At 38.4% G+C, this 27,291-nt stretch overlaps 1 protein-coding gene across 1 annotated transcript; it reads right to left on the bottom strand.

Annotated features, from left to right (window-relative positions):
- Nucleotides 1–215: 215 nt before the first annotated feature.
- ANKRD7 (ankyrin repeat domain 7) lies at nucleotides 216–16,688 on the bottom strand (the record flags this gene model as incomplete). Its single annotated transcript, XM_081244384.1, has 6 exons — nucleotides 216–300; nucleotides 6,888–7,025; nucleotides 7,704–7,810; nucleotides 8,734–8,907; nucleotides 9,068–9,182; nucleotides 16,456–16,688. The coding sequence occupies 6 exons, from the start codon at nucleotides 16,686–16,688 to the stop codon at nucleotides 216–218; spliced, it is 852 nt and encodes a 283-aa protein (XP_081100510.1).
- Between the last annotated feature and the right edge of the window lie 10,603 nt (nucleotides 16,689–27,291).

The raw sequence follows: 27,291 nt of genomic DNA, 5'->3' as shown, positions 1-27,291 counted from the left end.
TTACATTTTCATTCAACAGTGTCAGAATATTTTAATCACCAATATTCCTAAGAACGGTGCTTAAAAATATTTAGCATTCAAAATAGGAGAAAATTTCAAATCTAGATATTATTGGCAAAAGCCGTGTCCCTTCTTAAAAACCAAACAAATAAAAATCAACAAGGAAAACTACTTGTTCATTTTGTATCTTCTTACCTTCCTCCAGTTCTTCTGTATCAGATAGAGTCCAAAGTTGTATTTGTAGAGTTAGATATCTGTTTAACGTTCTTCTTTTCATAATTAGCAATTAATTGGTGATATCTATCCACAAAGAGAAGATATATATGAATTCCAGCATTCATAAATATTCAGTTCAATTCATAATACCTAATTATCAAGTCAAAACTGTAGACATTAGCTAATGCCTTTCCAAGCATATCACACACAGCTGACCTCAAGCCTCCTCTCAAGCCAACTCCATCAATAGATGCTTTTTATTTCACATACTCGCATTTTCTGGCACTTCTTTTTTTCCTATAACCACAGATAAGCCACTGACAAGGTAGAAAAAGTGGCTTAAGTTATACTTGGTGTATTAGATTGCTAGGGCTCCCATAACAAAATACCACAGACTGAGTGGCTTAAACAACAGAAATTTATTTACTTGCAGTTCTGGAGGTGGGAAGTCCAACATCAAGTGTGCCAGTAGGGCTGGTTTCCTATGAGGGCCACAGGAAGGATCTGTCTATTCCAGGCCTCTCTCCTTGGCTAGTAGATGACTGTCCTCTTGCTGCCTCTTCACATAAATTGTCCCTCTAATCTCCTCTTCTTATAAGGACAACAGTCAAATTGGATGAGGGACCACCCTAATGCACAGTCATTTTTAACTTAACAACTCTTTAAAGGCCCTTTCTCCAAATGTAGTTATCCAAAATCTGTGGCACTGTGAGAAAGGACTTTAACATGAATTTGGGGGGAACTCAGTTCAGCTCATAACACTTGGGCTTAACAGTAAATTGACAAAGTGAAGACATTTAACTCAGTCTAAGACTGAACCATATCCAGTAAAGAATAAACCTTTTCTCCATGCCTGAAAAGAGCCCATTCTAGCCACTCATTAATAGACATATGATTTCAGAATTTCAGTGAAAGGAATGAGGCAATGTATGGGGTAAAGCTAACTGTAAAATAAATATCTAAATATAATTCCCTCAGTTGAGACAGTTTCACTATTTTTTAAAAACTATGTGTATGAGAAACACTTATTCTATGTTTCCACTCTGAATAAAGCAGTAGACCTTATGTACCAGGAAAGAGAGCTAACAAATGGTACTAAAAAATAGAGGCTGTGTACTCACTATGGTAGATAGGCAATAGCTACTTAACCAACAAAAGTCACAATTACAGAAAGCTTAGTTACCATTACAAAAGAAGGGCAAAAACAAAAAAGAGGATGGGGGCATTAGATTGCAGCTTAAAGTCATTTGCAATTTTTATTATATGCTGATAGTTTTCACATCCTAAATGTAATTGCTTGGTCATTAGGAAATTACCTCTCTTCCCTTTTACCTCTTTGGAAAAAAGAAAAGTAATATAATGCTCTTAGAATTTTCAACATTGGCGGTATTAAAGTAATATTGAGATGATGAAAATGCCATTGTCATTTATTCTTAAATTAGTGATGGAGCAAACTACAAAAAGAATGTTCTAAAAACCACTTAGGGTAGATGAAAGAAGATTGTGAAATTTCCTACTTATCTACTTACCCAATAATAGCTTCATAAGACATATAGATGTAAACAAATTATTTAGATAAGTACTGTTTTCAGACCAATAAATATATTATTGTACAGATATATGTGTCTCCTAGTTTCATATATCCAAAGTTTTTAAGTGATAAATGAACAGTTAGGAACCCCAGTTATAAAGCAAATAATCCTTTTTATACTACATATATTCACCAGTAATTTTTCTCTTTATTTTATTTAAATTTTTAAACATATGGTTTGCTTATACCAAGGTAAAACAAAGTACACATGTCCAATATTGCAAAGACGGAAATACTGTATTCAATTATGGTTGACATATTTAATAGATTATGAATTCCTTATTTTCTAAAGTTCAATTAAATTAAGAGGTTTAAAATAAACATCTGAATGTGTATATGAAAATTATTTTACTTGCCCTTTCCCCCTTCTCGTTCTTTCTCCCCCTGTGATTTTCATATGAAATTAATGATTAAAAGGTATTGTTAAAATGTGAATAAAGTAGATGGAAGAAGAATAATAAAACAATAAACTAGAAAAAATACGTATGCATAATTTAAAATTGCCCTTAAAATTATAAAGAAAATATTCTATATGTTGTTTAAATTCATTAGCTATAAAATAATTTCTGTTCATTGCACCTTATTTCTCATTGACTATGAAAATCAGAAATTCATGTTCATCATGAAAAGTTTTATCTTTTGGGTATAATGAGAATATACTTAAGAATTCTGAAAACTTAAACTATAGTTAGCTAATAACAAATTAACAATAATATTCAAAACAAACAAAATATTTACATTACCAATATGTAAAAACAATGAAAGGGGCTTGTGTGGATTAATCATTGTTTGCCCAACTCTATTGCCCATACATTTATTTTCTTTATTGAGGTGTAGTTCATGTACAATATTTTATAAGTTACAGGTATACAACATAGTGATTCACAATTTTTAAAGGTTATACTCCATTTATAGTTTTTGTAAAATATTGGCTATATTCCCTGTTCTATACAATATATCCTTGTAGCTTATTTATTTTATACACTGTAGTTTGCACCTCTTAATCCCCTACCCATATCTTGCCTCTGCCCCCTTTCCCCTCCCCACTGGTAACCACTAGCTTTTTCTCTATGTCTATGAGTCTGTTTCTTTTTTGTTATGTTCACTAGTTTGTTTATAAATTCTACAAATAAGTGATATCATATAGTATTTGTCTCTCTCTGACTTATTTCACTAAGCATAATACTCTCCAAATCCATCCAAATGGCAATGGTATTGCAAATGGCAAATTTTCATTCATTTTTATGACTGAGTAGTATTCCATTGTATATATATATATATATATATATACCACTTTTTCTTCATCCAGGTGATATCTCGCTGTTTTTTTTCATTTTCATTTGTCTCCAAGTGTTTTTTGATTTCCTCTTTGATTTCTTCAGTGCCATTGGTTGTTTAGTAGCATACTGTTTAGCCTCCATGTGTTTGTGTTTTTTGCAGTTTTTTTCTTGTAGTTGATTTCTAGTCTTATAGCATCATGGTGAGAAAAGATTCTTGATATGATTTCAATTTTCTTAAATTTACTGAGGCTTGCTTTGGCCTAGCATATGATCTATCCTTAAGAATGTTCCATGTGCACTTGAAAAGAACGTGTATTCTGCTGCTTTTGGATGGGATGTTCTTTAGATATCTATTAAGTTGATCTGGTCTAATGTGTCATTTAAGGCTAGTGTTTCCTTATTGATTTTCTGTCTGAATATGATCTGTCCATTGATATAAGTGGGGTGTTAAAGTACCCTACTATTATTGTGTTACTGTCTATTTCTTCCCTTATGTCTGTTAATATTTGCTTTATGTATTTAGGTGCTCCTACGTTGTATGCACATATATTTACTATTATTACATCTTCTTTTTGGATTGATCCCTTGATTTTTATGTAATGTCCTTTTTTGACTCTTGTAACAATCTTTGTTTTAAAGTCCATTTTGTGTGGTATCAGTATCGCTATGCAGCTTTCTTTTGATTTCCATCTGCTGATCTCTACATTTCAAATGCATTTTAACAACCTTACATTTTTATTCTACTCCCTTCACAATTACTATTTTTGATATCATGTTTTATATTTAATTGTTTTGTGTATCTCTTAACTGCTTATTGTGGATATAGATGATATCACTACTTTTGTCTTTTAACCTTCTTACTAGCTTTGTGCGTGGATGATTTCCTACCTTTCCTGTATGTTTGCCTTTACTGATGTGTTGTTTCCTTTTATAATTTTCATGTTTCTAGTTGTGGCCTTTTCTTTTTTGTTTAGATAAGTTCCTTTAACATTTCTTGCAAAACTGATTTGGTGGTGCTAAAACTCTTTTACCTTTTGCTTCTTTGTAAAACTTTTTTTCTCTCCATCAAATCTGAATGAAGCCCTTGTTTTTCCCTTTCATCACTTTAAATATATTGTGCCACTCCCTTCTGGCCTGCAGAGTTTCTGCTGAAAAGTCAGCTGATAGCCTTATGGGAGTTCCCTTGTATGTAACTTGCTGCTTTTCCCTTGCTGCTTTTAATATTCTCTCTTTATCTTTAGTTTTTGCCATGTTGATTACAGTGTGTCTTGGTGTGTTCCTCTTTGGGTTAATCCGTATGGGACTCTCTGCCCTTCCTGGACTTGGAAGCTGTTTCCTTTTCCACGTTAGGGAAGTTTTCAGCTATTAGGTCTTCAGATATATTCTCAGCCCCTTTCTCTCTTCTCCTTCTGGGACCCCTATAATGTGAATATTAGTGTGGTTGATGTTGTCTCAGAGATCTCTTAAACTCTTTTCATTCTTTCTTCTGTTCAGCATCAGTGATTTCTACTACTCTATCTTCCAGCTCACTGATCCATTCCTCTGTATCATTTAGTCTACTGTTGATACCTTCTACTTGATTGTTCATTTCGTCATTGTATTCTTCAACTCTGTTTGGCTGTTCTATATTTTGTAACACCGTGTTAAAAACTTCTAAATTCTCAGTCTGTGCATCCATCTTCTCCTGAGTTCTTTGATCATTGTTACAATCACTACCCTGAACTCTTTCTCAGGTAGATTCCCTATCTACTTCACTTAGTTATTCTGGGATTTTATCTTATTCCTTCATTTGGAACATGTTCTCTTTTACCTCATTTTGCCTAATTCACTTTTTATTTTTATGTATCTGGTAGGTTGGTTACATTTCCTTGGATAAGTGGCCTTTTCGTAGGCCTATGCATCCCAGCAGTGCACTCTCCTCTTGTCACCAGAGCTATATGCTCTAGGGGTGCCCCTTATGTGGGCTGTATGAGTCCTTCTATTGTGGCAGGCTGATTACTATGGGCAGTCTTGTAGGCTTGGTTGGCCCCTGGTCTGGTTCATTGCCAGGCCCTGCCCCACTGGTTGGGAGGGCCAGGTTATGAGGTGGCTGACTATAGAACCCTGGGGGACCCTGTGGCTAGTGCTGGCTCCCTAGTGGGCAAAGTCAGGGTCCAGAAGACCCTGGTGCTATTGCCTGCCCACTGGTGGATGAAACCAGGTCTTGGGGCTAGTGCAAGCCTACTGATGGACAGAGCTGGATCCTGGGGTCTGGTTGCAGGTCCCAGGAGTTCCAGAGCTGGTGTCAAATTGCTGATGGGTGGGGCCACTTCCTGACACAGTTGGCTACAGGGTCCAGGGTGTCTTCAAGCTTGTGTTGGCCTGGTAGTAGGTGGGACCAGGGCCCAGCTGGTCACAGGGCAGGATTTGGCCTGCTGGTGGAGGGGCTGGCTTTGTAGGTTGCAGTGCTGTGGTTGTCTTGTGGCTGCTCTCTGCCTGCTGGTGGGTGAGGTTGGTCCCAAGGCTAGAACATGCTTGCTGGTATGTGGGACCAGGTCCCTGGGCAGGGTCTGGCCTGCTAGTGGTGGGCCAGGTCCACAGGAGCTGGGTCCTAGGGTCTCTGGCTGGAGGGCCCTGGGGGTCCCAGGTCTAGTGCCTATGCACTGGAGTGTGGGCCTGGGTCCTGGGCCTTCTGGTGAGCAGGACCCTGTCGAAGGGCAGCTGTGGGCTCAGGAAGCCTTAAAGTAGCCTGTCTGCTATGGGTTGGGCTGTGTTCCTGCCCAGTTAATTAATTACTTGACCTGAAGCATCCAGCACTGGTGCCTACAGACTGTTGGGCCAGGGCAGCACTGCGTCCTGAGGCCAATAAGCTAAAGGAATGATTCCAGAATGGTGCTTGCCAGCACCAGTGTCCATGTGATAGAACAAGCTCCCAATATGGCTGCCCCCAGTGTATGTGTCCCCAGGGTGAACTCTAGTTGCCACCTGCCACCTCTCCTGGAGACTCTCTAAGAACAGCAGCTGGTCTGACCCAGGCTTCTTTCAAATTACTGCTTCTGCCCTGGGTCCTGGAGAGTGTGAGACTTTGTGTGCATCCTTTAAGAGAGAAGTCTCTATTCCCTCCAGCCCTCTGGGAGTCCTAAAAATAAGCCCTGCTGGCCTTTAAAACCAAATGCTCTGGTGGCTTGTCTTCCTGGTGCAGGACCGCCAGGCTGGGAAGCCCGATGTTGGGCTTGGACCCCTCATTCCCTTGGGAGAACCTCTGCAATTGTAATTATTCTCCCACTTGTTGGGCACCCACCTGGGGGTATGGGACTTAACTATATCATGATTCTGCCCCTCCTACACATTTAGTTATGGTTCCTTCTTTACATCTTTAGTTGTAGAAGATCTTTTCTGGTAAATTCCAGTCTTTTTCATCAATGATTGTTTTGTAAACAGTTGTAATTTTGGTATGCCCATGAGAGGAGGTGCACTCAGGGTCTTTCTACCCAGCCATCACTGCCAATCTCCTCTATTGCCCATATGTTTTATTAATGGTATGTCACTAGTTGCTGGAATCCCTGTTCTGGCATACTTCAAATTCCCATGCCACTGGGAATTTATTAATCTGTAGACTCAGCCTACCTGCAGTTCTTATATTGATTGGGTCCTATATTGCTGTTCTTATATTGACAGCGAAAATCAAGCATCCCTGGATCCATGGGTCCAGAGTTCTTCATGTGTTTACCCCTATTGTGTGCTTTGTACTTTGGGGTTCGTGCTTCTTTTCTTATGCTCAAATTCCACACAATTGTTAAAAGATATGCAGTATCACTTACATAGTAAAACCATTGAAAGAAGCATATTCCACAGCTGTGAATCCATAAATATCTTGACAAGATAGGTTCACCTCTTGCTGAAGAAGAAGACTGACTAAACTTGTTGGTTCATCACTGAGAGCAATCATAAGGGCTGTTCTGGAGCAAGAGATATAAATGTGTCCATTTATGAATCTTAACCATGTCTTGTACTTTTTAAAAAATGAGTCTTTTAAATTTACTGTTTAAATGTATGATCAGGAAAAGAGTTGGGGCAAGAATGTAAAATGTGGGGCAGATCTACTCAAAAAGGTGTGCTAATCACAGATCATATCATGAAGTCTAAAGATAAGAGTCTGTAGGAAGCAGCTAGCTCTGTGGTTTTCAACCCCTGCTCCTGGGAACACTAGTGCTTTCCAGGAGATGTCTCAAAAATTCTATGGAGGGGAGTGTCTGGGACTCTGAGTATCCTATCCCCATTTAACTACAGCATCTGGGATTTGGAGATTGAGTTTCTGTGTAAGATTCTAATGTTAAAAAAATAATAGCAGTAATAACATACCAATCTGACCCAACTGTTTGATTTTGCAGATAGAAAAATAGATCCTGGGAATCTAGGTAATTTATCCAAAATCATATGGCCAAATCTTTCCAGTTTCAAAAATATGTCTCATATATACATATATGATATATATATATAGGCTTACTTCAAACTGAGGTCAAGAGCAGCCTGGAGTATTTAAGTAATGAGCACCTAGAATTTAACATATGTGTGCATGTGTGTATATTCCTGTTAGATAGCTATAGTTATATGCTCTTATTTAACATTAATTATACCTTTGATTCTTATCTGAAGCATTCACATCTGCCCCACTCTTCAGAAGAAATTCTACCATTTCTGCATTATTTTCAGTAATGGCAAGTAAAAGTGGAGTATACCCATCCTGGAAAAATTATTTCAAAATGATTATTTAAAATATTGTACTAACATTGCATGCCTTTTAATTTAAGTTCAATTTAAAAAATAAGTATGCTTATAAGAAACCTCTGTAGTATCTTGTAATAACCTATAATTGAACAGAATCTAAAAAAGAATATATATATGCCTGTCAAAAAATCAAAATAAAATTATAAAAATTATAAAAAATAAATAATAATAAAATAAAATATAGTTGGCCAGTCAAAAAATAAAATTGAAGTTTCTGCTTTAGGCTTAATTCAAATTGTGGGCAAGATCACTCTGGAGTATTTAATTAGTGAGCACCTAGAATTTAACATAAATATTGCAAACCATCAATTCACATTTCATAATGTTGTTACAGCTGAGTTTCCTAGGGTTTCATTTAAACTTCCAAGGCTGGCACTTATTTTGGCCTGTCATGCAGATAAAGTATCAGTGAACTAAAGTGTTAGGAAGCTTAAAAACATATATTAATCAGTTATCCATAAAGTCTTAATAGGTGACTTGGATTACTTTTAGTATAACAAGTGATTTTCTAATTTTACTCTATTATAATTATTCATGAGATATAAAAGGACATAGTCTTCATGATTTTTAATCAATGTTCATTTATAGGGAAATCAAGTATTTCTCACGCGATGTACTTCTTTGAACAGTTATAATTATTAAACCTCATGTTGCTTTGGAGGTCAAGATTATAATCTGAAATGAAATGGAGAAAGGTTTTTTTTAAAAAGAAAAACCTTATCAGTATTTGATAATCTCATTCTCCTTCTCCTTCTCCCTAATTTCATTTTGTAAAATTCATGTTTTATATAACGTGTCTCAACAGATAAAATTATCTGCAATGAATACCTTCTTTTACTGTTTTCTAAAATATAAAGTATTGTTTTTAATAGAAGATACCTTATTTTGAGCTTCAAGATTAGCTTTGTGTTCAAGCAATTTTGCAACTAATAAGTCACTTTGATGACAAGCAGCATAATGAAGAGCAGTATTGCCGTATAAATCAACCAGGTTTGGGTCTGCACCGTGTTCTAGAAGAATAGTAGCACAACTCTCCTTGCCACACTGTACTGCCTGTCAGTACAAAAAGAATAGATGGGTAAACAATTTGCTATTTAGGATCTGATATATTAAACTAATGTTTAATACTATGTTTTAAAATATGAAATATAACAAAGGTTAACTAGGAGAAGAACTCAAATGTAATTCAATTGAAAAGGAAAAATCAGCACACCTTAGTCAATGGAGATCTGTTTTCACCATCCCAGACATTTACTTTGCACTGTTTCTCAATTAAGAGAGATACAATATTTGAATATCCATTAGCACAGGCCAGGTGCAAAGCTGTTCTGTATCAATATAATGAAACACAAAGTTAGATAGATAATTATAGATAAGTCTTACTTTGAGAAGTTATCTGCTATGCCCAAGAACATGCCAGATCATATATTATTAAGGTATTTGCTTTGTGTACTTATTTATGTTTACACAAAATTTAATTAATTATAATTGCTTTTACTGAATTAAAAGAGCTGTGCAAATGCCTGAAGATCAAATATTTAACTGGTTTCACTTCAAAGAAAATTTAACTATGCATTAAACAATAGGTTTTTTTCAAACACCAAAATGGAGTATGAGCCTTGGAGAATGATAAAATTAGGCATCCAATTATATCTAGAAATGATCTCCAAAACCTAAGATACATGTGCCAGCTAACAGGAGGAAAAGACATTGCCTATGTTTGCCTATTGCATGGCATACTACACCTAAGTGTGTGTGTTTCTCTTTGCTCAACTATTAAAGTCGTCATTTGCATCTAAGAAGTGAACACAAAGGTGAAAGCCTAAGAACTCTTTAAGTTGTAGATCTCAACCTAATTTTCAGTTATTAAAATAATTTCTACTTCTCAAAGAACCATATTCTATGTAGCCTCCCAGAAACCAAGCATATAGTCATGAAGTATGACAGATACTAATGAGCTCCATTTAAACTTTGTAGCTTTTAGCCTAGACTAACCCTCAATAAACTTTTATTTATTTGTGAAGGTGATGTCTTTATATCCTAATTTTAAGATAATTTCATAATACAAAGTCTATATACAGATAGCCCAGGTCCCGAACAGAAGATTTTAGATGCCATTTTCCCACTTCATTTTAGGTCCTCAGAAGTACTTTATGGGTACCTAAACAGAACTGTTATTGACACTAAGAGTAGCAAAATGTAGCCCACAAGGACTTGAAAATAAGGTAACTTTCAAAGAACAAGGCTCATAAAATCCAAACATGATGATATAACTTACCATTTATGGGAGTAAACCCAAAAAATATAAAAATAATTTTGAACAATTTGGAAATACAAAAACTCCAATCAAGTTTACCTGAATATAATCTCTGGAAGGCAAGACTATAACTATAATTCAAAAAACCAGAAACCTAAGCAATTATGTCATTCTCTCTGAAGAAAGACTGTACTCAGAAAGAGGATGGTCAGCTAAGTGATAGACTGAAACCAGAAGTTATCCATGATTAACATCCTTCATGGTAAAGAATATATGAATTTAAGGAACCCATACTTCCCAGCCGTTGGAAAGGAATACTTTGTTTTTCTGTAGAACAAAAATGATTCCTCAGACATCATGGTCTAGATGAAATATCCCTCAAAATGATCTACCTTGTTTTGCCACGATTCCATCCTTTCCAAACAAACTTCTGATAACTAATTTGGTTTCTCAGAAATCATGACACAGGAAAAGCACTAATTAGCCTTTTTGTTGACATCCATAATTTGGCTTAAAGGTAAATTTCCTTATGTAATAGGAAGTTTCTCCAGTCTTCAACCTGAACATAGGGGGCCGAAAGGCTTTAAGCTGACCTAAAATAAATCCTTGCAGTAGCATAGCAAATCCTAAAAAACATTTTGACCCATCCCCTTCACCCACTGTTATATATATCTCAAAATTTTAGTCCCAAGGAACGTAGGTGGCTTTTACTCAATCTTTAGATCTAATTCTCTTTCCAACTCCAGTTTCCTTTTTTCATTAAAACAAACAAAAACCAAAAAGCAAAAACAAAACCAATTTCTCTTTCTCTGAGAGAAAGTAATTGGCATTTGAGTAATTCCCAGGAGGTGTTGCAGAAGTGGCTGCTGCGCGGCTGCTGCCCGCCTGCTGAATATTTCACTCTTCCAATTGCAGTCTAAACCCTATGTGACAGGGGGACCTTCAAGATGGTGAAGGAATAAGATGGGGAGATCACCTTCCTCCCCACAGATACATCAAAAATACATCTACATGTGGAACAACTCCTACAGAACACCTACTGAACGCTGGCAGAAGACCTCAGACTTTCCAAAAGGCAAGAAACTCCCCACGTACCTGGGTAGGGCAAAAGAAAAAACAGAGTCAAAAGAACAGGGATGGGACCTGCACCAGTGGGAGGGAGCTGTGAAGGAGGAAAAGTTTCCGCACACTAGGAAGCCCCTTCACTGGTGGAGATGGGGAGTGGGTGGGGGAGAAGCTTCGGAGCCATGGAGGAGAGCACAGCAACAGAGGTGCAGAGGGCAAATCAGAGAGATTCCCATGCAAAGGATCGGTGACGACCAACACTCAACAGCCTGAGAATATTGCCTGCTCACCCGCTGGGGCTGGGAGCTGAGGCTCGGGTTTCAGCGGTCAGATCTCAGGGAGAGGACTGGGGTTGGCTGCGTGAACACAGCCTGAAGGGGGTTAGTGTGCCACAGCTAGCCGGAGGGAGTCCGGGAGAAAGTCTGGACGTGCCCAAGAGACCATTGGTTGTGGGTGCGCGAGGAGAGGGGATTCAGAGCACGGCCTAAATGAGCTCCAGAGACGAGCATGAGCCGCGGCTATCAGCGAGGACAATAGAGATGGACATGAAACACTAAGGCTGCTGCTGCAGCCACCAAGAAGACTGTGTGCAAGCACAGATCACTATCCACACCTCCCCCCACCAGCCCTGAGAGCCTGTGCAGCCTGACACTGCCAGGGTCACGTGATCTAGGGACAACTTCCCGGGGAGAACACACAGCACACCTCAGGCTGTTGCAATATCATGCTGACCTCTGCTGCTGCAGGCTCACTCCGCATTCCGTACCCCTCCCTCTCCCCGGCCTGAGCCAGAGCCCCCTAATAAGCTGCTACTTTAACCCCGTCCTGCCTGGGCGGGGAACAGACACCCTCAGGTGACCTACGTTCAGAGGCAGGGCCAAATCCAAAGCTGAACCCGAGGAGCTGTGCGAACAAAAAGAGAAAGGGAAATTTCTCCCAGCAGCCTCAGGAGCAGCAGATTAAATTTCCACAATCAACTTGATGTACCCTGCATCTGTGGAATACCTGAATAGACAACGAATTATCCCAAAATTGAGGCGGTGGACTTTGGGAGCAAATGTAGACTTTGGGTTTGCAATCTGCATCTAATTTCTTTCTGGTTTTATGTTTATCTTAGTTTAGTATTTAGAGCTTATTGTCATTGGTAGATTTGTTTATTGATTTGGTTGCTCTCCTCCTGTTTATATATATATATATATATATATAGTTTCCTTTTTCTCTTTTTCTGAGTGTGTATGTGTGTGCTTCTCTGTGTGAATTTCTCTGTAGAGCTTTGTTTTGCCATTTGTCCTAAGGTTCTGTCTGTCCATTTTGTGTGTGTGTGTGTTGATTTTATATCCTGCAACTTTGTTGAAATAATTTCTTAATTTTAACCTTTTTTTTGTGGAATCTTTAGGGTTTTCCACATATAAGATCATGTCATCTGTGAACAGAGATAATTTTACTTCTTCCTTTCCAATTTGGGTGGCTTTTATTTCTTTTTTGATATCAGAGTAATGCTGCCCTCAAAGAATGAATTTGGAGTGTTCCCTCATTTGAAATTCTTTGGAAGAGTTTAAGAAGAATTGGTGTTAATTCTTTTTTTTTTTTCTTCGTGGTATGCAGGCCTCTCAGTGTTGTGGCCGCTCCCGTTGGGGAGCACAGGCTCCGGACGCGCAGGCTCAGCGGCCATGGCTCACGGGCCCAGCCGCTCCATGGCATGTGGGATCTTCCCGGACCAGGGCACGAACCCGTGTCCCCTGCATCGGCAGGCAGACTCTCAACCACTGCGCCATCAGGGAATCCCTGTTTGTTTTTTTAGTATTCTATTTAGCACTTGTTATCATTGGTGGATTTGTTTTTTGGTTTCACTGCTCTCTTCTTTCTTTTCTTTTATTATTTTTTATTTTTAAAAATTTATTTTTATTTTAGTTATTTTATTTTGCTTTATTATTTTTTTCCTTTCTTTCTTTATTTTTTCTCCCTTTTCTTCTGAGCCATGTGGCTGACAGTGTCTTGGTGCTCCAGCTGGGTATCAGGTATGAGCCTCTAAGTGGGTGACCTAAGTTCAGGACATTGTCCACCAGAGACCTGGCTGCACATAACATCAAATGGCAAAAGCTCTCCCAGAGATCTCCATCTCAACACTAAGACCCAGCTCCACTCAACAACAAGCAGGCTACAGTGCTGGACACCCTATGCCAAACAACCAGCAAGACAGGAACACAACCCCACTCATTAGCAGAGAGGCTGCCCAAAATCATAATAAGTTCACAGACACTCCAAAACACACCACCAGACCCGGTCCTGCCCACCAGAAAGGCAAGATCCAGCCTTATCCACCAGAACACAGGCACCAGTTCCCTCCACCAGGAGGCCTACACAACCCCACTGAACCAACCTTACCCACTGGGGGCAGAAACCAAAACCAACGGGAACTACGAACCAGCAGCCTGTGAAAAGGAGACCCCAAACACAGTAAGTTAAGCAAAATGAGAACACAGAGAAATATGCAGCAGATGAAGGAGCAAGGTAAAAACCCACCAGACCAAACAAATGAAGAGGAAATGGGCAGTCTACGTGAAAAAGAATTCAGAATAATGATAGAAAAGATGATCCAAAATCTTGGAAATAGAATGCAGAAAATACAAGAAAAGTTTAACAAGGACCTAGAAGAACGAAAGAGCAAACAAACAATAATGAACAACACAATAAATGAAACTAAAAATCCTTTAGAAGGAATCCATAGCAGAATACCTGAGGCTGAAGAACAGATAAGTGACCTGGAAGATAACATAGTGGAAATAAGTACCACAGAGCAGAATAAAGAAAAAAATAATGAAAAGAATTGAGGACAGTCTCAGAGACCTCTGGGACAACATTAAACGCACCAAGATTTCAATTATAGGGGTCCCAGAAGAAGAAGAGAAAAAGAAAGGGACTGAGAAAATATTTGAAGAGATTATAGTTGAAAACTTCCCTAACATGGGAAAGGAAATAGTAATCAAGTCCAGGAAGTGCACAGAGTCCCATACAGGATAAATCCAAGGAGAAACACACCAAGACACATATTAATCAAACTATCAAAAATTAAATACAAAGAAAAAATATTAAAAGCAGCAAGGGAAAAAAATAAATAACACACAAGGGAATCCCCATAAGGTTAACAGCTGATCTTTCAGCAGAAACTCTGCAAGCCAGAAGGCAGTGGCAGGACATACTTAAAGTGATGAAAGGGGAAAACCTACAACCAAGATGACTCTACCCAGCAAGGATCACATTCAGATTTGAGGGAGAAATTAAAACCTTTACAGGCAAGCAAAAGCTAAGAGAATTCAGCACCACCAAACCAGCTTTACAACAAATGCTAAAGGTACTTCTCTAGACAGGAAACACAAGAGAAGGAAAAAACTTACAATAACAAACCCAAAACAATTAAGAAAATGGTAATAGGAACATACATATCAATAAGTACCTTAAATATAAATGGATTAAATGCTCCCACCAAAAGACACAGACTCTCTGAATGGATACAAAAACAAGACCCATATATATGCTGTCTACAAGAGACCCACTTTGGACCTAGCAACATGTACAGACTGAAAGTGAGGGGATGGAAAAAGATATTCCATGCAAATGGAAATCAAAAGAAAGCTGGAGTAGCAATTCTCATATCAGACAAAAATAGACTTTAAAATAAAGACTATTACAAGAGACAAAGAAGGACACTACATAATGATCAAGGGATCAATCCAAGAAGAAGATATAACAATTGTAATTATTTAGGTAACCAATATAGGGGCACCTCAGTACATAAGGCAAATGTTAACAGCCATAAAAGGGGAAATCGACAGTAACACAGTCATATTACGGAACTTTTACACCCCACTTTCACCAGTGGACAGATCATCCAAAATGAAAATGAATAAGGAAACACAAGCTTTCAATGACATATTAAGCAAAAGGGACATAATTGATATTTATAGCACATTCCATCCAAAAACAACAGAATACACTTTCTTCTCAAGTGCTCATGGAACATTTTGCAGGATAGATCATATCTTGGGTCACAAATCAAGCCATGGTAAATTTAAGAAAATTGAAATCGTTATCAAGTATCTTTTCCAACCACAACGCTATGAGACTAGATGTGAATTACAGGAAACAACTAAAAAATATAAACACATGCAGGCTAAACATTGTGCTAGTAAATAACCAAGAGATCACTGAAGAAATCAAAGAGGAAATCAAAAAATACTGAGAAACAAATGACAATGAAGATACAACAACCCAAAACCTATGGGATGCACCAAAAGCAGTTCTAAGAGGGAAGTTTATAGCAATACAATCCTACCTTAAGAAACAAGAAACATCTCAAATACACAACCTAACCTTACACCTAAATCAATTAGAGAAAGAAGAACAAAAAAAACCCCAAAGTTAGCAGAAGGAAAAAAATCATAAAGATCAGATCAGAAATAAAAGAAATGAAGGAAACGATAGCAAAGATCAATAAAAGTAAAAGCTGGTTCTTTGAGAACATAAACAAAATTGATAAACCAGTAGCCAGACTCATCAAGAAAAAAAGGGAGAAGACTCAAATCAATAGAATTAGAAATGAAAAAGGAGAAGTAACAACTGACACTGCAGAAATACAAAGGATCATGAGAGATGCCTACAAGCAACTCTATGCCAATAAAATGGACAACCTGGAAGAAATGGACAAATTCTTAGAAAGCACAATCTTCTGAGACTGAACCAGGAAGAAAGAGAAAATATAATAAATTTTGTTTTCGCAGTAAGTGGTTGTTGATGAGCTTTTTGAAGATCCTCTACAACTGAAAAAAATTTTTCATGGGAGATCCACATTAAAAAGTTAATTGTTTCGCTCTTTCAAAGTCTTAAAATCTTAATAAGCACTGTTCTGGGAAGTCGCCTCTACCCTTTTCCTATTAGTACATTAGGAATATGGGAAATCTTAGTGGCTGGGGACAGTATATACCAAAGGAGAAAAACCATAGCATGGGGAAAGGGTGAAGTGCCCAGTGGAGATTAAGGCAGTGGGAGGAGTGGAGGGAATTGGGAAGGACACAAATGCCTTCAGATATCCAGGTGAACATTTCTAAAACCAAGAAGCTGAAAGTTGGGGGTATGACCCTCTGCCAGTGGTTGCCAGACCTCTCCACTATGGGAAACTCAGCGTGACAACCAGTGGGGTAGTCCAGACAAGTCCTGTTTCTGGTTAGAGGACCCAGTGGCCCCAGCTCCCCCTCCATGCTGCCCTTCATCACTCTGGTCACCTGTGTTCTCTGTCCCGCATGTTCACATCATGTTTCTTGAGCTGAAGATACTCCTTCACCTTCTCTAAATCCCCAACCGAGGCAGCTTTGTGAAGTTTCTTTAAATCCTTATCTCTAAGGTCGTAGCCTGGCTGGGCTGGAGGACCGATGCTGGCTGGCCCGCCTATGGGCAGGTGTGAGCAAGAACTGTGGGGCTCATCCTTCCTTCTCCATAATGTGAAAAGCTTCTTCATGGCGGCACAGGAAGCAGTCCTTCAGTCGGACCAGGATGTCCCTGGAGCTCCTAACTGCCCCACCTGCCTCTCCACCTTGGCCCTCTGGCTCGCAAGCCGCTCTGGCCAGGTAGGTCCTCCCCTCAGTGCTGGAGTCAAAGCCGGCTAGAGACCGGAAGTGGACCAAAGATCAGAACCTGTGTGGGCGGCTTTTCCCAGTTGCCTAGCAACGCCCAGGGCCCCTGGCACCCGAGGTTGGGACACAGCCCCCGGGTTGCCCAGATCCAGATTCTTCACTCAAGGTCTTAGATTAACTGCTAACACTCTCAGTCTTCCTATTAGATCCAGCATCTTTGGGTAAAAATCTATCAACTTTCTTACAAATACCCCTTTCCCTTCAAGGATAGACCTAGTAGCTTGAACTCTTGCAAACCAAGATTTACCTTCCTCCTGGTGGAGATGAACCTCCTCCAGTGATCTTGCCTCCAGCCTGCTCCCTGCCTCTCACCAACATGGTTCACAAGGCGCAACTCGCTTTTAACAATAACTGAGATCCGTTCATAATCTCAATTTCAAACATACTTTTGAATACCATCTCTCATATTTTAGCTCACTCTCTCATCACAAAACTCCAAAAATCCTTCTAACTCATTGCACCTACAGTCCATTAATTCTGCCACATTTCACTGACCTTGACCACCCCACTCTGTGTTCTCACTTCCCTACTTAAGTAGGTTAAATTCCATGGTTAATCATTATCACTCTCATGCATATACCTGCAGCATGTTTGCCCCCATTCCTTTTCTTACTTGTCTACCTAAACCACAGAGCTGGTTAAATCTAAAACTCCCATCTAAACATGTCTGCCCTAAGCCACTGGTTGTGACTAAAGGAAAAAACAAATCCATACTGTCTTTTCTCACTTTCAGTTCATGAAAACCCACCTGAAATGGATTGGTATGCTTCCCAGCAATCCTTAGAGACTTGCCTGATCCATTCACACTTATACTTTCCTTGAACACTTCATATATTCTCTCTCTTTGAACTCATTCTCAGCTGATGACCTGGCTTCCTGATCCATTGAGAAAAGTGAGTTAATCAAAAGAGAAATTCTGCAGGCTACCAGGACATCTACCCACCTACCGACAACTTGCCAAAAGATATTTTACCTTCTCTCTTGTTCATGTTGATATCCATGTTCTAGCAAAGGCCAGCACTTCGCTTACATACTAGAAGCCCAACCTCTGTATTGCTTCAGCAACACCCCTCCCCTGCTTTCTCATGTGTCTTTAAAGTTTCCCTCTCCGATGACATTCTTATTAACATAAATACATGCTAGTGTTTGTCCATCCTAAAACAAACAAACAAACTGACCCACCTCCCCCTGCAACCATTGCCTCATTTCTCTCCTTTACAGCAAAATGACTTAGAATTGTCTATAATCTTGTAATCTGTCTACATTCTTCTTCTGTTCTCACTTAAGTTCCCATCATTACCCTGTTTTCCCATTTCTCTCAATCCACACTGCTTTAAGTATGATTGACCAGGATCTCCAATTGCCATTTCTCAGTTTTCATGTTAATCATGTTAATCTATTGCTTGCTCCTTGAAACACTTTCTTCACTTGGCTTCCAAGACATCACGCTTCCCTGGTTTCATTCCTTCCCTCCTAACCATTCCTCTTCAGTCTGTTTCGGAGAGCCCCAGGATCAGTCCATCATTAGCTTCATTTTCCCCCCAAATCCTTGGAGTCATCCTTGAATATTATCTTTTACACCTACATTTAAACTGCCAGCAAATTCTGTCAATTCTAACTACAGAATATATCCAGAATCCATTTGATTTCTTCCCCTATCCATATTCCCCTCTGGGTGATCTCATTCAGTCCCATGGCTTTAATACCATCTATGCAATGTCAACTCCAAATCTGGAAGTTCCAGTCTGATTCCCTTCCCTGAACTCCAGACTGGTATATCCAGTTGTCTAAAGACTCTATAGGCATCTCGTGCTTAACATGTCTCAGCTGACCTCCTGACATTCCAATCTGTCACTGTATTTCTTACTTAAGAGCAGGTAACTCCATTCTTCATGTTGCTCAGGTCAAAATTTTAGTGTCATCCTTGACTTCCTTCTTTTTCAAAGGCCACATCTAATCAGTTAGCAAAACCTGCATGCAGTACTTCCAAATACATACAGAATTTGACCACTGATATCACTGTAGTCCAGGCCAACATCATCTCTCTCATTTGCATTACTTGACCAAAAAAAATTAGCTGTGTTAGAACTGGGACAAGAACTGATAAGCTTCAGGACTTCAGGACTCCTCCTGTCATATCACACTACCTCTGGTTAATTTTATGAGCTGCACCGCCTTCAATTCATGATGACCTGAGAATAATTTTTCACTTATATGAAAAATTACATACAGCTCAGAAATTTGAAATGTATAGATAATTATGTGCCAATTTCATACAATTATTATTAATAGATTAATGAGCTGCTGTCTCTTCTATTATCAGACACATGAGTATTATGTAATATGGTTAGCACCTTATATGAGTATTAATATAGCAATGTTATTTATCACATTCTTTTCTTAAATAACAATTCCCATGTAATTTCTCAGGAAAAATAATAAAAGAGATCCCAATATGCTTCATCTCAAACATAGCTATGCAGTTAAAACTTCTCAGTGGATTTTCTGTTGGTGTTCCTGCCAAAGATACAGAAAGTAGGCTTATGAAAGTTTTGATAATGAAAGAGCTATTTAAATATGTAAATTTCATTGCTAGTTTTTCTTTCTTGAAATTCTAAATTTATGGTTATTTAAGAAGGTAATTGTTAAAGTCTAAAATAATGTCTGAAGGGAAATTTTTTTAGTTTCAAAGTTCACTAAGTTCATTAAACCCATATGGTGCCTTTGTACAAATTAGGAAGTAATTATGTATGTCATTTGTTCCTCTATAATTACAAATAAATTGGACTTGTTATAAAATGGGTTTATTATTTTTACAACAAATTATTTCTAATAAATGATTATTAAGTCATAATCATTTATAATAAATGGCATAGTGACTTATTCATAAGAAAAGCGCCTGTTTTTAAACTGGGACTTTAAACAAACAGAAAACAATACAAACTGTAATAAGAAATGTCAGGTTTAGGGCTTCTCTGGTGGTGCAGTGGTTAAGAATCCGCCTGCCAATGCAGGGGACACGGGTTCGAGCCCTGGTCTGGGAAGACCCCACATGCCACAGAGCAACTAAGCCCGTGCGCCACAACTACTGGGCCCGTGTGCCACAACTATTGAAGCCTACATGCCTAGAGCCCTGATCCGCAACAAGAGAAGCCACCGCAATGAGAAGCCTGTGCGCCACAACGAAGAGCAGGCCCTGCTCACTGCAACTAGAGAAAGCCCACGTGCAGCAACAAAGACGCAACGCAGCCAAAAATATATATATATATATATATCAGGTTTAGATGGTGTACACTAATACCAATAAGATATTATATTTTAATTTACTTTTGCGATCAGTATAGAAATTATTAAAGCAATTCTTTATTGAGAATCACAAGTTATATGTGGCTGCATTAACAATTAATGATCTTTCTCTTTCATAACTTGAAGAGAATGTTTTGTTCCCCTTAGAACAAAATACTTTTCTACTGTTTGTTGGCTAATCATCATGATTTACTTCTTTTTTTTTTCTTTTTTTTGCGGTACGCGGGCCTCTCACCGTCGCGGCCTCTCCCGCTGCGGAGCACAGGCTCTGGACGCACAGGCCCAGTGGCCATGGCTCACGGGCCCAGCCACTCCGCAGCACATGGGATCCTCCCGGACCGGGGCACGAACCCGTGTCCCCTGTATCGGCAGGCGGACCCTCAACCACTGCACCACCAGGGAAGCCCATGATTTACTTCTTAATCAATTTAGACTGCCATAACAAATTACCATAGACTAGGTAGCTTAAACAACAAACATTTTTTATCACAATTCCAGAGGCTGGAAGTCTGAGATCAGGGTGCCTGCATGTTCGGGTTCTTGGTGAGGGCCTTCTTCCTGGTTTACTTGCTATGTCCTCATATGGCTGAAACAGCTAGCTGTCTCTGGCCTTTTCTTATAAAGGCACTAATCCTATTCAGGAGGGCTCCCATGACTCAATTACTTCCCAAAGGCCCCACCTCCAAATATCATCACATTGCCATTAGGGTTTCAACACATGAATTTTGGAGGGACACAAGCATCCAGTCCATAACATTTACTAATTTTGTTAGAACAAGATACTTTATTGCCATCAGCCAGAAGAGTTAGGTTTGTATAATAAATGTACAAATAGCCCATCTCTGGACCTAACTCAAAGTTTTAATAGACGTACAAAAATATGTCACAAAGACAAAAATGCTGCAATGAAAATGGTGCCTCTTAGAGTTGGTAACTTGTGCAGTGCATGACCTGAACAACTGTATGAATCCAACATTAGTTTAGTCTCAATTTTGTAGCTCTTCTATACATCAGGCATTTTACTAGGTATCAAAAATACAGGCATGAAATAGATGTAGTTCTGATTGTCATGGTACTCACTATAGAGTAAATTTCTATAGTTTTTCAAAAATCTTTTCTAAGGAAAACATAATTTTCATTCATTCACTTATTCACTCAACAAATAATTCTCATGTCTTTTAAGTATACTGGTATTGCTCTAATATTGGAGCATAAATAAGTCCTTTTCTTACCTCAATATACACTTAAAATTATTTGTGTTGTATTTCCATATGTTTCTACTTTGGGGGTAATATCTACATTGTCTAAGTTTGATCTTTATATTCAAATTTCAAGGCAGCTAAGTCATGCGACAACATTCTGTAATAGAAAGATCAGTGGGTAGCTTTTTAAATGGTTTTTAAAAATGCCAAGTTAATGGAAAAGGTTTTCTTTATCTTTTGGCATAGGGCTCATCATAATGCCTTGCAAGCTGACAAAGCATGATGATGGAAAGGATTTAGAAAGCGACATCACACTGCACTGACTCTTTGGACCATCCTGCTACCTAAGAGTCCAGCCTCTCTAGCACCAAGAGGTCACCACTTAAAAACTAGAATCACAAACTCTTTCTTTATCATCTCTTTATTGGAAAGAGAGTCAATATTGACGATAAATACTGTTTCAAATGCTCCTCACTGGTCCTCTTCCCTTGATAGATGAACCTGGATAATCTGTGCCACACAATCTAGTTCCTACAACTAGTTTCTCTAGCATGAAAAGTACTTTTTTTAAATGACACCTTTTTGGCTTACAGGTGCAAATAAGAATTTCTTCCACTAGAGAGAGGGACACATGGTGCCTTATTCTGGTAGCTTGAATATGTTGATATCAATTGCTATTTGCATATCTGGCAGGTTCCTCTCTGGCAGATTGCCACCACCTCCTCAATGATTCAGCTTAAACTTACCCCATTGAGTATAACCTTCAATGAGAGTTAGTTCAGAGTAGGTAAGTTCTTAACATGGGACATTTTATTTGTTCCTCCAAGAGAGAGAAAACACCAAATAACCAAATTTGCAGAATTCAATTCACAAGGTAGATAAAATGGCTAGGGCTAAATGAGTTTACTAGCATTGTTCTGAGAAGAAAAATAAAAAGTAAATACATTGGTGTCTTTTGCACTCCTCTCCCCTAGCAGCTGGAAAGCTTTTGAAAGGATCATTATCTCTTATCTGTTTTCTGTTACCCGCCATATTGCAAAGTATGGTGCCTCTAGGCCTTATGATGGAGGCTTCATGCTATACTGAACAGTCTCTACCTACATTCCCTCCCTAGACTAAAAAATTATAGTGAAGGACTTCTCTGGTGGCGCAGTGGTTGAGAGTCCGCCTGCCGGTGCAGGGGACACGGGTTCGTGCCCCGGTTTGGGAAGATCCCACATGCTGTGGAGCAGCTGGGCCTGTGAGGCATGGCCGCTGAGCCTGCACGTCCGAAGCCTGTGCTCCGCAACGGGAGAGACAACAGTGAGAGGCCCATGTACCGCAAAAAAATAATAATAATAATATTAATAATGAAGTAAGTGTGCTGGCCTCTGCCCCTAGGGAAAGAGGTCCAAAAAATCATCATGATGTTTAAATTTGTTATTCTGCAATTGTGATACCAATTCTGTGTCATGATGCCATTTTCTGATTTGACAGGGTTAGGTTAGGATTATGATAGGTTAGGATAATGTAATTCACTTCTAGGTATCAAATTTTGTTAAATCACATTCTCTGACATATAATGATTGTGATGGTAGGGATGTGAGAGATTTTAATGCATAAATTGCCTACCAATAGTATAATCAATATTCACTCTGGAATATTCTCCAGGTGTGTTCCAAAGGGATATTTTGTGACAAATTGTAAGAGTATTATGTTCTTAATATTATCATGTATTTTTCTATTGCTGATTCAAATTCATTTTACTTTTCAGTAATGGAAGAGAGTTCTAAAGAAGACATTAAACAGGTAGGACTTTATAGATTGATTCATTACTTTTTTTTTAACATCTTTATTGGAGTATAATTGCTTAACCATGGTGTGTTAGTTTCTGCATTATAACAAAGTGAATCAGTTATACATATACATATATCCCCATATCTCTTCCCTCTTCCATATCCCTCCCTCCCACCCTCACTATCCTACCCCTCTAGGTGGTCACAAAGCACCAAGCTGATCTCCCTGTGCCATGCGGCTGCTTCCCACCAGCTACCTATTTTACATTTGGTAGTGTATATATGTCCATGCCACTCTCTTGCTTTGTCACAGCTTATCCTTCCACCTCCCCGTATCCTCAAGTCCATTCTCTAGGAGGTCTCCATCTGTATTCCCATCTTGCTCCTAGGTTCTTCATAACCATTTTTTTTTTCTTTTTACATTCCATATGTATGTGTTAGCATACGGTATTTGTTTTTCTCTTTCTGACTTACTTCACTCTGTATGACAGACTCTAGGTCCATCCACCTCACTACAAATAACTCAATTTCATTTATTTTTATGGCTGGTAATATTCCATTGTATATATGTGCCACATCTTCTTTATCCATTCATCTGTTGGTGGACACTTAGGTTGATTCCATGTCCTGGCTATTGTAAATAGAGATGCAATGAACATTGTGGTACATGACTTTGAATTATGGTTTTCTCAGGGTATATGCCCAGTAGTGGGATTGCTGGGTCATATGGTAGTTCTACTTTTAGTTTTTTAAGGAGTCTCCATACTGTTCTCCATAGTGGCTGTATCAATTTACATTCCCACCAACAGTGCAAGAGGGTTCCCTTTTCTCCACACCCTCTCCAGCATTTATTGTTTCTATATTTTTTGATAATGGCCATTCTGACTGGTGTGAGATGATATCTCATTGTAGTTTGGATTTGCATTTCTCTAATGATTAATGATGTTGAGCATTCTTTCATGTGTTTGTTGGCAGTCTGTATATCTTCTTTGAAGAAATCTCGATTTAGGTCTTCTGCCCATTTTTGGATTGGGTTGTTTTTTTGACATTGAGTTACATGAACTGCTTGTAAATTTTGGAGATTAATCCTTTGTCAGTTGCTTCATTTGCAAATATTTTCTCCCATTCTGAGGGTTGTCTTTTCATCTTGTTTATGGTTTCCTTTGATGTGCATAAACTTTTAATTTTCACCAGGTCCAATTTGTTTATTTTTGTTTTCATTTCCATTTCTCTAGGAGGTGGGTCAAAAAGGATCTTGCTGTGATTTATGTCATAGAGTGTTCTGCCTATGTTTTCCTCTAAGAGTTTGATAGTGTCTGGCCTTAAATTTAGGTCTTTAATCCATTTTGAGTTTATTTTTGTGTATGGTTAGGGAGTGTTCTAATTTCATTCTTTTACATGTATTTGTCCAGTTTTTCCAGCACCACTTATTGAAGAGGCTGTTTTTCCTCCATTGTATATTCTCACCTCCTTTATCAAAGGTGACCATATGTGCGTGGGTTTATCTCTGTGCTTTCTATCCTGTTCCATTGATCTATATTTCTGTTTTTGTGCCAGTACCAGACTGTCTTGATTATTGTAGCTTTGTAGTACAGTCTGAAGTCAGGGAGCCTGATTCCTCCAGCTCCATTTTTCTTTCTCAAGGTTGCTTTAGATATTCGGGGTCTTTTTTGTTTCCACACAAATTGTGAATCTTTTTGTTCTATTTCTGTGGAAAATGCCAGTGGTAGTTTGATAGGGATTGCATTGAATCTGTAGATTACTTTGGGTAGTAGAGTCATTTTCAAAATGTTGATTCTTCCAATCCAAGAACATGGTATATCTCTCCATCTGTTTGTATCATCTTTCATTTCTTTCATCAGTGTCTTATAATTTTCTGCATACAGGTCTTTTGTCTCCTTAGGTAGGTTTATTCCTAGATATTTTATTCTTTTTGTTGCATTGGTAAATGGGAGTGTTTTCTTAATTTCACTTTCAGATTTTTCATCATTAGTGTATAGAAATGCAAGAGATTTCTGTGCATTAATTTTGTATCCTGCTACTTTACCAAATTCATTGATTAGCTCTAGTAGTTTTCTGGTAGCATCTTTAGGATTCTCTATGTATAGTATCATGTCATCTGCAAACAGTGACATTTTTACTTCTTTTCCAATCTGGATTCCTTTTATTTCTTTTTCTTCTCTGATTGCTGTGGCTAAAACTTCCAAAACTATGTTGAATAATAGTGGTGAGAGTGGGCAACCTTGTCTTGTTCCTGATGTTAGTGGAAATGGTTTCAGTTTTTCACCATTGAGGATGATGTTGGCTGTGGGTCTGTCATATATGGCCTTTATTATGTTGAGGTAAGTTCCCTCTCTGGCTACTTTCTGGAGGGTTTTTACCATAAATGGGTGTTGAATTTTGTCAAAAGCTTTCTCTGCATCTACTGAGGTGAACATATGGTTTTTCTCCTTCAATTCATTACCTTTTTTTATTTTATTTTATTTTTTGCGGTATGCGGGCCTCTCACTGTTGTGGCCTCTCCCATTGCGGAGCACAGGCTCCGGACGCGCCTGCTCAGCGGCCATGGCTCACGGGCCCAGCTGCCCCGCGGCATGTGGGATCTTCCCGGACCGGGGCACGAACCCATGTCCCCTGCATCGGCAGGCGGACTCTCAACCACTGCGCCACCAGGGAAGCCCTCATTACCTTTTAAATAGGGAAATGAAAAGAAATGGAACTAACATTTATTCAGTGTTTTACTCTGGTCTAGATATAACATTATGTGGTTAACTTACATTCTCTGCATAACCATCATATTAGCTTTGCAAGGTTGCCATGCTATCATTTTCTTTTTATTAATTACAAAATTGCTGTTTAGGGAGATGGATTAATTGGCCCAAGATCCCATAGTTAAGAAGTGGCTGAACCATAATTTAATTCCCAGCCTGCTAGGCTTCCAAATCCATTCCTCTCCCCATAGCATCTTTGCATTAATAGTATACAGGATCAAGTTAAGAGATACTTCGTGAAATCTGATTTAGCTATATGTTTGCTTTTTAAATTTTTTTTCCCCTGAGAAACCTGATTGGACCTAGAGTTTGTTCACTCTGTTTCATAGATAAAGTAGTAATCAATACTTTGTTTTCATAAATGAGAATGTGTTGTAACCCCTGAGATGTCTCTTACCCCCAACCCCTGCTCCTGGATTCTTTTCCTTTCAACATACTTCAAATATAGTAACAAGTTGGTACCATTTTCATTACATGGTAATTGTAAAGCCAGCATATTGTGAAAAGAAAACTAAAATCAAAATGTTTACAGTATAATTGAAAATCACCCTTATGATAAGATAGAAGAAGCCACTTCACAGAGCTGAAGGAGCACCAGAGTAGAAATAGTAGGATGGGATTTTGATTCTAGTTTTACCAATATTTGACCTGTGTCACTTCTGGCAAGTAATACATTTATAAAATAAAAGGATGTTTAAAAAAGAAAGATGTACAAAAAAGATGGAAGTAAAAGGGCATAACGAAATATCAGTACAAAAATTGGATGCTTTAAAAAAAATTGGATGCTTTAATGCTAAACCTAAGAAAAGATCTGAAAGATGTCTTAAAGAATAGTCCTCTCCTTCTCCATTCACCAAATGATGATAGCAGGCAGCAGATGGTATACTGTTAACTAATGATAGAAGACCGCTGGTCAAGTCCTAGTTTGCCTTTATCCTTAGTGTTATGCAACCTACATAGACTCTGCACTCCTAAAACAGAAAAAAATGTTGGGAAGATGATTCATATGAATTATATCCACTTAAGAAGTCAGTTTCTAGTTACTTTAAATGAACTCAAGCCCCATAAGTTATCGTAGAGTTCTGAAAGAATTTGATGAAACAACTCATGACCTTGGACAGTAAATTTGAGTCAAGATGGTTTGCTTGACGTGCTACATAGATAGATATAAGCTTCACAAGGACAAGAGACTTGTTACTGTTGTTCCCTGGTATATCCACAGCTTTGAGCAATTATCTAGCATGCATTAATAGCTTGACACAAGTCCCTGACAAAATTCCAAAATCTATTTTTTTATTAGTTTCTGCTTTATAACAAAGTGAATCAGTCATACATATACATCTGTTCCCATATTTTTTTAAAGTCTAAGAACAC

This window comes from Mesoplodon bidens (assembly GCF_964165515.1).
Source record: "Mesoplodon bidens genome assembly, chromosome: 9".
Lineage (NCBI taxonomy): Eukaryota > Metazoa > Chordata > Mammalia > Artiodactyla > Ziphiidae > Mesoplodon > Mesoplodon bidens.
Note: the sequence above shows the minus strand (reverse complement) of the source record. Positions and strands in the feature narration are given on the sequence as shown.